This window comes from Lonchura striata, chromosome 3 (genome assembly GCF_050655825.1).
Source record: "Lonchura striata isolate lonStrDom1 chromosome 3, ASM5065582v1, whole genome shotgun sequence".
NCBI lineage: Eukaryota > Metazoa > Chordata > Aves > Passeriformes > Estrildidae > Lonchura > Lonchura striata.
This window is the reverse complement of record NC_140705.1, coordinates 48,808,812-48,823,662: the sequence shown is the minus strand read 5'-3', so window position 1 is coordinate 48,823,662 and position 14,851 is coordinate 48,808,812. Positions and strand designations below refer to the sequence as shown.

Here is a 14,851-nt window from a genome sequence, read left to right as displayed (position 1 = left end):
GCTATGAGAATACCAAAGACCTGAAGGTCATTATTTTTCACTGGTTCTAAACCACACTTGCTGCTGTGTTTCATTTTTACAACCCAGAATGATTATGGCCCCTTGCACTGGGAGGGCTGTGAGAATCACAGAATCAGAGAATGGTTTAGGTTGAAAAAGACCTTGAAAATCTTTCAGTTCCAACACCCCTGCCATGAGCAAGGACACCTTCCACTAGACCAGACTGCTCAGATCCCCATCCAAACTAGCCTGGAACACTTTCAAGGATGGGGCATCTAAACCTACTTTCAGTCTAAAGCCATTTCCCTCTGTCCCATTTCTACATACCTCTGTCAAATCGAAGAGATGGGCCAGCTGGACTTGCCCTTCCCTGTGCTTCAAGAGCAATGTCACATCTTGCAATGTCTGCCACATGTTTGCAGGACACAGTGTGGGCTGAGTTGCTGCCTCGAGAATCCAAGGACCCCTTCTATCACAGGTAGAAGCTGCAGCTTTGAACATTTTATTTGACTGGAGGGATAACCAACCTCTTTGTTTACAGCAGTGGCATGAGCATGCTTAGGAAACTGAATAGTGATGAAATGAATCTCTTCTAATAAAAATCATTCCCTGTCATCCTCACTGAAGAGGAAATTCTGACAGGATCAATGCCTTTCCAGAAGACATTTCATCTCAATAGTACAACATATATTGTCCAAAGTACATGATATCTAATATAGTTTGATCAGCTTAAATAATATACTTCATTTGTTTCCCAGACAAACAAGATTGTTCTTACTGACAATTGACAAAAAAAGATGTTGGTTTAAAAGAAATTCTGTTATGTCTACCTAAGTTAAGTCCATAATACTAGCTTTGTATTAATATACCTTTACTAGCGGATTGCAATTAAGTAAAAAGACATTTACCCTTTCTATCATTCAATAAATAGTTGACAAGCACTGCAGTGAAAAAAAGCAGCTCCTATATAGTGCTCTATCTTCCTTCAATTAGCTGGCTTTGGTTAACCTTGGTGAAGTAGGAGTGATGCTGGGGAGCACTGCCACTATACAAATGGAAATACATGGATAGCAGATACATCAGGAAATTACATATGGCTGAGATACTAATGGCATAAAGCATCCTGAGATAAAAATGCTTAAAAACAATGATATGCCAGTAAGAGGTTTGCAATCTTACCAGTCTCACAGGACTCTCTGTCTTACTCAGGGGTACAGATCACCTCTAATTATATGTCAAATCTAAGACATTACAGTTACTCTAGGGAAAACTCTCTATTGACAGATGATATAACCTCATCACTTGGCCTAGAAGCAGAATTCATCCAGACATCCAGACATACATAAAAAATGTTTCTGAACTAGCAAATTGTTGCGCCCCTTAGTACGGGCAGGCTGAAAATACTCAGTAACTTGTTGCACTAAAATTCAAGGAACAGCTTGCAATGTGGAGCCCTACTCACGCAGAATCTGGCCCTCAAGGCTTTATGGCTCCCGTCTGTTCAGAAGACACTTCCATTGCTCCCTCATTTCTTGTTTTCCAGAATAACAAAAAAATAGCAGTTTGGGGTTTTTTGTTTTGTTTTGTTTTAATGATGTCTAGTAGAAGTGTTGTTTTCATTTGTAGCATATGTGACATAGCTTTTAGAAGTAATTTATTTTTGGTGGCAAGCTGCTGATGCTTGCTCCCATGTTGGCTGTTAGCAATTAACACCTTCTGGTCCACTATGGACAACTTCCCACTTACTGCTTTTTAAGGTGATAAAACTAATCTCCACCAGCTCTACCCCTCATAGCTCCATTTCACCCATTAGAGGTTTTTCTTACTGATAGCCAAGATTTTTCTTTTCCTCCACTAATAATGACATAGGACCCAGAGAATACAGGAAAGTATCCCTGAATGTTTCTGTTAAGCAGAGTCTCTGCTAACGAAGAGACTGAGGTGAGATAATATGTGTTAAAACCTTCTCAGAGGTGTTACCATGGACAAACACAAGTTTTGGCTGTGAAAACAACAGGAGTGAGAGGAAGCTACCTCAAGAGAAGGAACTGAGGACGACCTCGTTACCTCTTCAATGTTTGGCAGATTTATTTTTCATTAGAAAAATCCAAATTTAGGCAAATCCTTTCACTTTTTCATGATCTTTGCCTGAGTGGTATCCATGTTTTAAGGCCTGTATGAAAATCTCACAGGAACAAATCTTCTTAAATGCTTTTGTCACTTTTTATTTCTGGTCAGGAGAACAACGTTGCAATGATGATAAAAAGCCTTACTTACATAGACTTCACTGCTTACAGCTATCGAGTCCTATTGATTGTACTCTTACTCCTTGAAACTTTTCTCTTTAGGGGTTTTGGTTTTGTTCTCTGGGTTTTGTTTTGTTGGGTTTTTTTTTGTGCTTTTTGTTTTGTTTTGTTGTTTTATGGTTTTTTGTGGGTTTTTTTGTTTGTTTTGTTTTGTTGTTTTTGTTTTTGTTTGTTTTGGGTTTTTTACATGGAAATGAAGTTTTAAAAATTCAGAGATTCTGACATCTGCAGGACTGTGCCTCTCCACTATCCGATGATATGTTGATTCATTGCAAGGTAACAGTCCTAATATTTGCATCCATTAGAGCGAGTGCTGTGGTAAAATTGTTTTGGAAAATAATCTCAGCTCACAATATAAAAATGTAGTGGATGTCGCTGATGCTGGGCTAACTTTAGCTGCTGGAAGCTGAGCATTCACTGCAGAAGGCTTTAGTCAGAAAAGGTCAGGAGCTTTAATCATCTTCTAATGATGATTTATCAGAGACCAGTGCAAATTCTACCTTTTCATTATCACTCAAGGAGTATATAAGAACAGTGAGGAGTCAAAGGGCACCCAGAGTAAGTCAAAATTTGGAAGAAGCCTCTACAGAAAGAGGAACTCTTTATGTCTTGATCAAATTATAGCTATCAGTCCTAGAGTGAATTCAGTGTTTTTCTGGCTACATCAAGTGACACCTCCTTAAACAGGACATTTCTGCAAAAAACCCAAGGATTAATAAAGCAAGGAAAGAAAAAGACAAAGGGATGCAATTATTTTTTACTACAAATCAATTTAAGATGGTTTGATTTCTGAAGGAGAAAGAAAATGATTTAAACATTTTTCAGTCTTTCATAGAGAAGAACTATACTTGAAAAAAGTTTTTTGATGATGTCAGCACTCAGAACAGAATCATCATTAATATTATTATGTGATTTCCATCTGTTAATGAAGCCACATGATTAGAGCTGCTAGAGAAACTGCATTAATGGAAGAAACACAGATAATGAATTTGAATAAATACACAAGCAAAAAGACAATGTCAAGCTCAGTCAGCTGGCAACATTAAATGCTGAGTGAATAAATAGGCTGCATAGTGCTATATCATCCAGCAGGAATGTTATGCTGAATGCCTGGATCACTGCTTCCATGGCTTCTGTAGCCAATTTTATTTTGGATTTTTTTGGATGAAACCATCTTTTTGGGGTTTTTCTGACAGCTCTTTTTCCAGACAATTCCATTGGTACCCTTTACATGTACTCTAGTTTTTTGTATGGTCTGTAATCAACCACAGGTTTTTTAAAACACCTTCCCCAGCCCTCTTCACTTGTCCAGAAAATATTTTCCATATATTCCTAACACTTTACCACTTAGTTCCCAAATCTATCATATTGGCACAACAAGAGTTTTCTGACAAACTCCCTTTATTTTTAAACAGAATCAGAAAATTATTTATAAAGTACCTTTTAAACACATATTTATGTATGAGTAAAGCAGAGTGTTTGATAGCATTTTTTAGATGTCAATATACACCAGACATCAAACATTATTCTAAGTTAGCCTCTGTAATGCACAGCAGAATGCAGTTTCTATATGGGTATACCCTCTCACAAGTCAGCATTTTCAAAATTAAAATCTGTTAAAGAGTCCATATAGGGACTTGCCTTGCACAGTATTAAATCAGTCCAGAGAAGGACATTTTTGGGACAGAACGTGTGAACATCTAGGCAATCCCACACTCTGAATAATTATTTTTAAACACAGTTCTCCAGAAAGCTGCTACTAATAACACATTTTAAACCTTTGGCAGAGCGAAGTATATGGTGATGTTTCCCCCTACACAAACTGAAATACCAAGACAGTGAAACAGTGCCTGAGCAATCTCTCCTTATATAAGAGTCAACATTCCCTTTGCACATTGGTTTTCTCACCTCTGCAAAATGCCAGTGGGGACCAATGTTTATAAAACTTATGTTGTAATATGCTTAAGTGCTTTGTGCTGGAGTACAGAGGTATTTTTTTGACTGTTCATTTTTTGCATGGAAATTAAGTCCTTGTTGCTTTGGAACACTTTCAGCATTGTATCACAAGATTGTACTATGAGTGAAGAACTTAAGCTTCAGGGTTGTTCCCAAAACATTAAAAGAATGTTCCCAAAACATTAAAACATCAAAGAATGATCCAAAAATCATTGTTCCTGTAAGAAAACATGAGCTTTCCAGTATGCTGATAAATGTACCACGGCCTAATACATTTTGTAGAGTTACCCTCCACAGAGCCCTACCCTCCTTATGTCAGAAGAACACATAATTTTTCTCTTTTGTTTAGCTTCTAATCTGTGTGTTCCGTGAAGGTGAATAAATAAAATTATTACAAAAAGGAAGAATGGCTGAGAACCGTACTTAAATGCATTCACTTCCCATACCTCATCTAGAATCACAATCTCAAAGAAGGGAACGGTTGTGCAGGAAAGGCACAACCCCCCATAGTAAATATAGACTGTCAAATAGAGCATCTTAGATAAACAGTACCAAACCATCCTGCAATTCATTTCCCATTTTGGAGGTCAGATTGGTTACACGGGCCCCATGACAATGCAGTGACAGGGCCATGCTCTGCCCAAACCTCCCCCCCAGAGAGAGAGCACACCAAAATCTTTCCCTTCATCCCTGACTTCTCAATAGCTAAAAATAGGCTGCTATTTCTTTCTGTCTAGTAAGTGAACTATTGAATTGCCATGATCAGCATCTAGAACTAGAAAGCTCTTCTTTGCTTGTATCTGAATTCTCCTTAGTCTACAAAAGATGTAAAACATACTTGAAATATTTTCCAGTAAGGCAAGAACCATCAGAATTCATAAATACTGATGTTTACTTTAGCTTTTAGGTAGCACCCTTTTAGTCCTTTAGGTCTAATTACTCATTCTTTGCTAATGAAGGTTTGTTGGTGCTTTTTTCAGTTTCTCCAGTATGTATTTCCAGGTAATATAAATATGGAAAAATGTTGATGGGATATGTGTCTAAATCATATTGCTTGTTGTTGTTCTGCAAAAGCCTTTATCCCCACTGTTTTTTATAAAACAATTTTAGAGAGACACTTACCTTGTCTGACAGCTAGCGTTGTTGTGTAGACCAAGAACAGAAGGATGTAATTGAGGAAGCTCTGAAAAACAGGTGTGTTGGCATGGAAGTCTTCTGACAGATACTTGCTTGTGAGACCAATGCCACAGATAAGGAGGGAGAGCACCTGGCCAAGTGCCACAGACAGCAGGAGATCCCTGAAAGGAATGAGGATAACAGACATAAAACACACAGCCTCCTCACTAAGGAGGAAATGCTCATCCTCCTCCAGGAATCATGTTCAACATTTCTGGGACATTGAAGTAACATGATGCTTCAGTCAATGAGGGGACCTGCTGGGTATAGCCAACATAACATTTCCATTATTCCTGCTCTTATCATGAGCATAAACATTGTGCCAACATAGTAGCTTTTATTCACACGTTAAACAACAGCAGACGACACGTCCCTACCATTTAATTTTGTATTTCACATTTCATAAAGGATAAATTATAGTTTAAATCAACCAAAACACAGTGTTGCTTCCTTTGAGCATCCTCCTTAACAGAAAGGCGCAGGGTTATCACTCAGACACAGTGGGAAACACAGCTCTTTCAGGACATAGCAGCCAAAGAGAAGAAGAAGATAAATCATCACATTTCATCATCAAGATGAATATACATCTCATCATATAAACTATTCTTTCCATCTACTATGCAAATATATTTATGTTTGCTTTCACCTTCCCAATTGCTTACTTTCTCTTCTGCTTGATGGGAACAGGAGATTCCAATTTTCCCCTTCGTGCCTCCTTCTGGTTGTTAGAAACATACTTTCTGATTAGACTTTTTGCTTTAATCTGTTTTTTTTATTTTTCATCTCCAGTATCTTCTGCATTCTCCTATTACAACTCCATTCCCCACAGGTCTCAAATAGTTTCTTCTTTTGTGCATGTTCTCTGTCCTCCCATAATTTTTCCTTTACTGCAGAAATTGCTATATTTGAAAGACTTTTGCCCTCCAAATACCTCCATGTCTTTTACTCTTCTTGTAGAATTTATTATCTAACCACACAGCCCAACTGAGTCCAAACAATCCTTTTCCAAATTTCGTCACAGCATGACGAAAACATGCCTACAACACAGGAATATCTGTATTTTTTTAATTACCCTTAAGAGTTTTCCCAGGTCCCCCATGTGTCAATACTCTCATGCTGACCAGGCCTGCTCACAGATACACCTTCCCATGCAGAAGAATGAGATGCAAGAAGTGTTGGTCAGTAGAGAAGCAAGCAAAAACAATGCCAGGGAGAGAAAAAGGGCATCCAAAGGGAACATCTAGTCTGAGCCCTGCCCACTGCTACTGTTGCTGTCATCAGCCCCCAGAACAGAGGGGCTGAGCTCCCTAGGGGAAGACATGAAGGAGAGGAGCATGTTCTGCAATGTCTCATTTGAGCCTGGAATGAGGAAAGGGAACTAGGCAGTCCTATGGGAATAGAGGAAAGTGACCCTGCTCAGCTATAACAGTATTTCATGTGTGTTCTCTGCCAGACAGGAAAAAAAAATATTGCTTCAAGGCTTCTTTGCTTTCCCTGACAAATTTCTCTGACCTCGGCTCTGCGTGCTTGGCAGTGATGAGCATCTGTGCTCCCACAACTTGGTAAACTCAAGTGTCAAGCTTGTTTCCCTTTTTCTCATAAACAATCCTCCCACTAATGTGTTGTGGTGTCAGTCATGACGTGATTTAACCAAAGAGACACTGGAAAGCACGGGAGGCTGGGTAGTTATATTCAGCTAACATACCTTGCTGACAAAGAACCTCACACACAGAGTAAAGAACAAACTTTATTGTGCTAAATGCTGTGTTTTGATGGGAGACTGCTGAAGAAGTAGCAAGTAAGACTCTACTACTGCTACCTCTGCTTTCACATTACTCACTCTACTGTGAAACACAACCAAGGGAAACAAACACACATGACAGAGGAGACATCCAAGACCACGATGCAAATGCTGCCTACATTATTGATCTTCCTGCTGTTACATGCTCTGCTGTTGGCATGGAAGAGGAAATATGAATAGTGTCTGCAATTTAAATCCACATATTAATCTTGCACACTTGTTTACAGTCCTTCATTTAGTTGGATATTTTTTCCTACATCCTTCTATAATTAAGTTTCATGCAGGGGTGTCCTCTTGCTTACTGCCATTTCTATTGTTTCATTTCATTAGTAAATTAGATGTTTGCAAATTGGTTGCTGGCTTTACATGAAATGCAGGTGTGTCCCTGTATCTTGGCTGTGCCTGTGAGTGAAAGTTGTATTACATTCACTGGGGGACTGCACCTGCACTGAAGAGAAGCATCCTGGATCCTGCTTAGATTTACATAAAGCTGAACACACCCTCCCTGAGGAAAGGATTCTCACAATAACATATTTCTTGCTCCCCTAGGGCTGTTAGCTTTTGGGAAGCATGCTAATCATTACATTTTATCAGACTGGTGGGAAGTTTGATGAGGTCTTACAAAAGGCATATTTTTTAGCTCAGCTCTCTATATACAGGTGTGTCACCAGGTCTAACCAGTCTAAACTGACATTTGTATTAAAAATCCAACCAACAAAACCTGAAAAACACCAGGTAAATTTCAAAGCTGTTTGATAGCTGTTTTGATTATCTCATTGTTATTTTGCAGTTTATAAAACAACCATATATTTTCATAGTTGATTCTTTGCAAAGTCATTCAACCACATCTACAAGTGGCAGTTTTCCTAAAGAGTCAGTCTACAGCTACACACAGACACATGTAGCCTGCCCTCAGCTTCTGTATTTTACATTTCATAAACTTATAAACAAGAAGGTAATTCAAATGTTATGGTCTTACTCCTGAAAAGTCACTGAGAATACCTTTCTATATCTTCTGTCAATTACAAAATATGTCCAAAAATCCACTTGCTATTGTGTTATTGAAGTCATCAATTAACACAAAGGGTAATTGGAGTTCAGTAAATATAGACATGGACGAAAATCAAGACTGTGAACCTAAACACCTCCAAGTCTGTAGGTAAAGGTTGAATCCGTATAATCTCTGTAATTTGAAAGAACTTTTGAGTAAAAATTATCTTTTAGACAAAAACTGAATGTAAAAACTGCAGAAAACTACTTTGCAGGAGTCTAAGTGGAAGTAGTACCATCAATGACACCATCTTTCAAAACACTGACTACATAAATGATACTGAGTACACACATACTGCTTCTCTCTGATTTTTGCACACATTTGGTATTTCTAATTATGTAAGAAAACTCATTCTGAAATCAAGATGTTTTGATTCTCTTCCAGTCAGGACTTAGTTAAACATTTCACAGTTGATGGATGACACAGAAAGACAAAAATATTTTATTCTTATTTCATCAGTGCAAAGAGTTGCATGTTAGATGTTTAAGCAGAACTAATTCAAGTGACCATTAAATGCTCAGACTTGATTGAAAGGTGATCTATTTTACAAAATGTAACTGTTCATGCCCACATTAAACTCTCCTGCCATGCCTAGTAATAGGCCCATTACAGACATGAATGATAAAATGTGGCACAGAAGATTTTGTGTCCTCCCCTTCTCTCACCACTGTAGGCTCCGTCACACTAACCATTACAATGGAAAACAGTAATGAAATTAAAATTAAGTAAGAGAAAGCAAATCACAAGATCAGTAAAATGTTCATTTTTGCCTTGGCTGAATGGAAGAGAATAGCTCATCTCTCTCCAAACAGAAAAGTGGAAACAAATCTTAAATTTTTTTAATTGGTGACAATGTCAGCAACTATATAGAAAAAATTTTTTTTTGCTAAACCTAATAACCAATGTAAGATACCTGAATCTTAAAACATAAGATACCTAAATTTTACTAAAAATGCTGGTAACATTAACTGTATTTAAATTTTTTTCCTGCAAACAATGATCTAGTAATACAAGAGTCTTAGCTCCTGGGCCTTTAATACCTGGATAGGAATAATAACATAACCATTCTTTTTTAAGAAGAAGCAGCAAACAAACACTGAAAAGAAGATTTCAATGGCTGTGGAAAACCTACTATTTCCTTTAGACACTAACTCAGTGCTGTCATCTCTGTCACTCATAAATATCTACCCCAAAAATCATAAGACTGTTGAAATGTGCAACATGGCTCCTATCTGCAACACTTTCTGTGTTGCTTTTCATATGCTCCACCACTCAGAGACTGGCACAAAGGATGTTTTTTTTCCCTAAGCCTTTGGTCTATCATGCTGGCTTCAGTAGCACATTCATTCACTGAGGAAGCAACATTCATTCATATCTTGAAGAAAGGCTGTGTAGTTTGATGGCCTTCAAACAGTACACCAAAAAGAGAGTCGTGCTACAAAAAGCTTTATAAAAGTGAGGGTTTCTGCCTTTCAGGATCCAATTTCTCTTTAGCTGAGTGCTATTCTATTTCTCTACTTGTAGGCTATTTAAATCAAAACAAAGCAATTCTTCAAAAATCCCATTTTACCTCAGCAACACCAACAGTACTTTTTCAAGCCAAGTTAAAACAGGGAAAGATCTTCAGCTTGTAGTTAAGCTTTAATCTCATAAATGCATAGAATCATTGAATCATTTAGGCTGGAAAAGGTCATTTAGTCCAACCATTAACCAGATGGGTATTTGGAAGTAAAAAATAGGTCAGAATTACTCCTAAACCTCCAGGTGTCATGTTGCTAAGTAGGTTTTTCACAGCATACTAACAGAATTTTAAAAATATTTCTTTATTGTCTCTTTAGAAGTGGAGCCATTAGACAAAGCCTCATCTTTAGGCTGGGAGCCATTTAATTCTGTTTAAATGTCTGGGCTGGTAGCCGCTGTGCATCCTTGTTCCTCCAGGCTTATGGAAATTTCTGTCACTTGAGTATCTCCTTTATCAGCCATGACAAAGCCAAACTTCTGAAGGCAGACATTCTCATGTCAAAGAACTCTGGAGCTAGTGCTTGGTTCCTTGCACATACACACTGTCATAATAAAGTGTACTAAACAGCTATCTGCAGGTTATCCTGTAATTATTTTTCATGAAATTAAAATATTTAGCTCTGAATACTACTTAATTCCCAGAACATAGAAACACCCTTCACAGCACAAAATCAAGGCAGGGCAACATTGAGAAGGAGCCACACAATCACAGCTGCTGTATGCTGAAGAATCAGTGACATGCAGAGGGTGGCCAAGTGATTTAAACATGCAGGCTTATTTAATTGACACTAAATCCTGTTTTAAAGCACTCTCCATGTCAGTTTAATTTAACTGCTTTCGCTCCTCTCTTTTGCACTTTATTTATCTTTCCACTGGTAAGTCTCCACTGCATCAGTTTTAGAGTATCTCAGATGGGAAAGAACAGAGACTACCACTACTTTTAATCTCTAGCATGAGGTGTGTTAATCCTTCAACATGCCACCGGCTCCAGCAGACAAAAGATTGGCAGTCTGTTTTCTGAGCCAAAATTTCAGTAGAGGAGCGCATCTGTAAGGGCTGCTTTATGGCACTGTTAGAAAGGGCCTGCAGGCAGGATCCTGCTTTCTCCAGCATGGTAATGACTGCAAGACAAAGTTACCACTCCAAATGTTACAAGCATGTATTTAAAAAAAGAAAAAAACAGATACATTTCATTCAGAGACTGACGACTGCTATGCCATAGTGATGTTGATGATGTCTGTCACAGCACTGTGATTTTGCCAAGCTTCTTCACTTGAGTGCATTTTACCGTGCTTCTATAAAAGCGTGAGGAGAAATAAAACAAGGCCTTAAAAGCTTCCCATTGATTCAAAGTAAGCTGAAGTTATGCCCCTGTATCCTGTAGAAATTCAGTCAAGTTTATTTAAATGCTTACAGGTGGATGTGGAATCTTATTTTAAGATTCTAGTTATCTTGTAGGAATGTTGATGCATATTACCACAGAAAGCACAGGAACAGCACATGTCAAAAATCACAAATACTAACTCCCATCACCAGCATGGAATGCGACTCATTTCACTGCAGATGAGTTCCAAAGCTCCCACACCACCCCCCACTTGAATAGCTGCTTAATGAGGACATGGACATTACTTCCATATTTTGTGGTTCACACTTAATACTGACACAGGCAGCTTCTGAAAGAATAAATTAACAAGATTTGTTCTGGACAATCAACTGAGCTCTCACTGAAAGCTAAAGCTGCAGATTTTCTAATAGCTTTGAAGCATATGAAATCTCCTATTAGTCCTGCATTTCTCTGAAATTGATTGCATCTAAAGAACAAGATTCTACCCTAATTTTGCATGGAAACTTGTCTTTTCTTATTTTCCCCTTATTCTGATGTGCCTGTTATAGAGGGGAGAAATTCTACAAGTTGGCACATGCAACCCTTCCCTCGTCTCTGCCCCTCTCAATAAAGTAAGAATTGCAGCAAGTATCTTCAGGTAATGCACCAAAGCTGCTGTACACTGCTTTAGAGGAATATACAGAAGCAGTCCCAATATTCAAGAATTAAATGTTCACAGCACTAATAGCAAGCACATCACCCAGCACATATACTGATAATAACACCATGGGCTGCTGTGCCATGGTATTCTGTTGGTAAACTACTCCCGTAGTCTACATTTCCTGCAATCATTCTAGATGACATCTCAAGAAAATACAGTGGATTTCTAGGTCTAAATAAAAGACACTTATACTATTTCTGGCAAGGAAGAACAAATCAATATAGAATATTTTCAGAATATAGGTATCCAGCCATGGCTGAACAGTGAAATACCGGTCTGGATCCCAAATAAAGCCAAACAGTGCATTAAAATACAAACAACATTAATATTAACCAACAAATCAGAGAAAGAAACACCAAACCTATCCATCACTTAATTTCTAGTGAGTCATTATTTTGAAATTGTTATTTCATTTATGTGATGTACAGGCTTTGTACTGGATCTCCGCACAAAGGGTGGGTTTTTCACACGGTGAGTTGCAGACTACCTCAAGCTCTCACTGAGGCTTGAAAGAAATTCTCTGTGCTATAAGCTGGGGGTAAGAGGGGAGCTCTGCACCTCCTTGTTCTCATCATCCTCTCTTGCCACCTCCCCAGCAACTTGTCACTTGCACTGCAGCTCTGCATCAAGCTCCACAGTGATCTTCCTCAGGCGGTCCCAGCACCTCATTGCAGCATCCCAGGGACAGCCCCGAGGGGCAGTGAAGGACAGCCAGACCTGGCCACACAGCCAGCACTTCCCCAGAGCAGAAGAAACCCCAGCAGCCACTGCCTCGGCTGGAAGGACACCCTGGGCATGGGGAGAGCTGCCCGAGTTTCTTATCCTTTGCTTTTTGGCTATCCTAATTGCTTTGAAGTTTTCCTATTCAAGACATTAAGGTTCGAATTTGCGTTCAAATAAAACTGGCCTTGATTTCAAGAGTCTTTTGGCGATATCACTTAAAATCAAGGTGTAGGTACATCTGCCTCAAAGCTGTGGCAGAAACAGGCTCTGCTGCTTTTCAGTGATAGCTTGAGGGACCAGCCCAGATTGTTGACTTTGGATGAAAAAAAAGCAGAATCACATTCAGCAAGCCTTGGGAGTCTCTGAAGCAGTATCTTATTACCTTTTACCTAATAAACTTCCCAATTCTTGCGTATTGCCAGTTACAGCAATTCTACAAAATAGGTTTAATTTACCATACACTTATAACCCCAACTTCACACACAAACATGGTCATAGTTATGTGTGTTTTACAACACTTTAGTAAAGGGAATATTTTTAAGACTATTCTTACACAGATAAAACATATCCCTGCACTTAACAGTTAACAATATACTATTGAGACACCTGCTGCACTGACTCTTAAGTGCAAAGAAGGCACTCCTTTTTAAATTATTCTTATTGAATAAGATACATGTTTAAAGCTAGCAAAGGAAAGTGTGGTGACTAAACTTCCATGCTATTATCTTGATGGAGTCCAGTGCTAAATCCTTACAAGCAAATTGGAGGTATGAGAGTGTGTGTGTGTTGGTGCAACTTTCTTATAGTCATCTTCATCCTACCAGTGATCTAACAAAGAAAAGAAAACATTCTTATCCTAAAAACATGCCTAGGTTTTCAAAAAGCCATCTGCCTTCCAATCAGCAATTTTCTGGTTCCTTTTCAGGTAAAAATGACCAGACTTGGAGCCCCAGAGGCTTTTTCTCTTCAAAAATGATGGTCTCTCCATATAAAATTCTTGGAAACTTCTCAGCCTACACTGGATAGCTGAAAATGTTTCAATCTTTGTGATGAAATCAAAAGTATAATTATAGATGACCATGAGATAAAATAATTGTATTTCAGGTTATTTTAGTCAAATAAGTTGACTGAAGCTAGCTGCAGTCCATAAATTTTTATAGATTTCACTGTCTAGCCAACTATAACTAGAGAAATTAATATATATAAATAAATAAATATAATAATATTTGATCTAGATTGGAATAATAAATGACAGAATTCACTTTCTATACAAGAGCTTACAAAACTAGTTACAAACACCAACTGCTGAATATGGTACTTTTGAAAAAGTAATTTCTTCCATCATTATCCAAAAATCAATTTAAAAGTGATATTTTGAGTCTTAGAAATAGAGTGAGAGACTCAATTATGTATTAAGAGTGAGCTGTAATTTCTCAAGCTAGAAATCCATGTGACAACCACTGAAAATACCACATTTTTGCCAATGAAATCTAGGCAGTCATTGGGCTGCTGATCAGTTATTTTTATCATTCAAGAATAAAGCATACAAATAGATGTGGTTTTGAGATAGATATTTATCTTTACTCTCTTCCAAATGCACCAGTCTGAGCTTTCAGATGTTGAAAGTAATGAGGATGTGGAAGGACTGATGGCTCTCTGTTTCTTGTAGAAAAGAAATTCACTGTCAAATCATATTAGCTCATCTCACTTGCAGTGGTTTTTATGCCTAAGGCTCAGGACATTATAAATACAGTGACGAATATCTTTAAATAATATGAGGAAGAGTTATAAAGTTTCAGTTCAGCTAAGATCATCATCGGCTCCCAGTTTTCTCAGAGGAGCTGAAAGCCTACAGTAATAGACCTGGATGATTCCCAGCGTCAAGAAAAATAGCTCACCAGTGCCCAAAGTAGTACAACATCACTTCTTACTGCTCTCTTGCCATTACTGTACAGTGCTAATACAGCTTAAACTGATGGGGGTTTATGGACTCTTACAGCTACTGAGAGACAGTTGATAAAGGAGGAGATGAAAAGCATTACAGCTCCTGCTATACCCCTGCCACTGATAAGCCAATCTTGATTGAATGGTCTGATGGAAAACAAGTTCATATGACTCAAGATTCCTCAAGTGATAGATGCTACTGTGACTTAATTCAGTGTTGTCAGAAACACAGAAGTATGGGCTTGGAGTTCCTAGAAAATAGTATGTATGTGAGTCAAGATGATGGATGATTTCAGATTTTTTTCTGATGCTCCCAAAAGTGGCAAAA

At 38.1% G+C, this 14,851-nt stretch overlaps 1 protein-coding gene across 3 annotated transcripts in view; it reads right to left on the bottom strand.

Annotated features, from left to right (window-relative positions):
* Nucleotides 1-14,851, bottom strand: part of SLC35F1 (solute carrier family 35 member F1) — a 221,753-nt gene that overhangs the window by 88,884 nt on the left and 118,018 nt on the right. For all 3 annotated transcript variants that reach the window (XM_021540851.4, XM_085575074.1, XM_085575073.1), the window contains exon 2: nt 5,385-5,560. In XM_021540851.4, the coding sequence (XP_021396526.3) occupies nt 5,385-5,560 (176 nt within the window). The remainder of the gene's footprint in view (nt 1-5,384; nt 5,561-14,851) is intronic.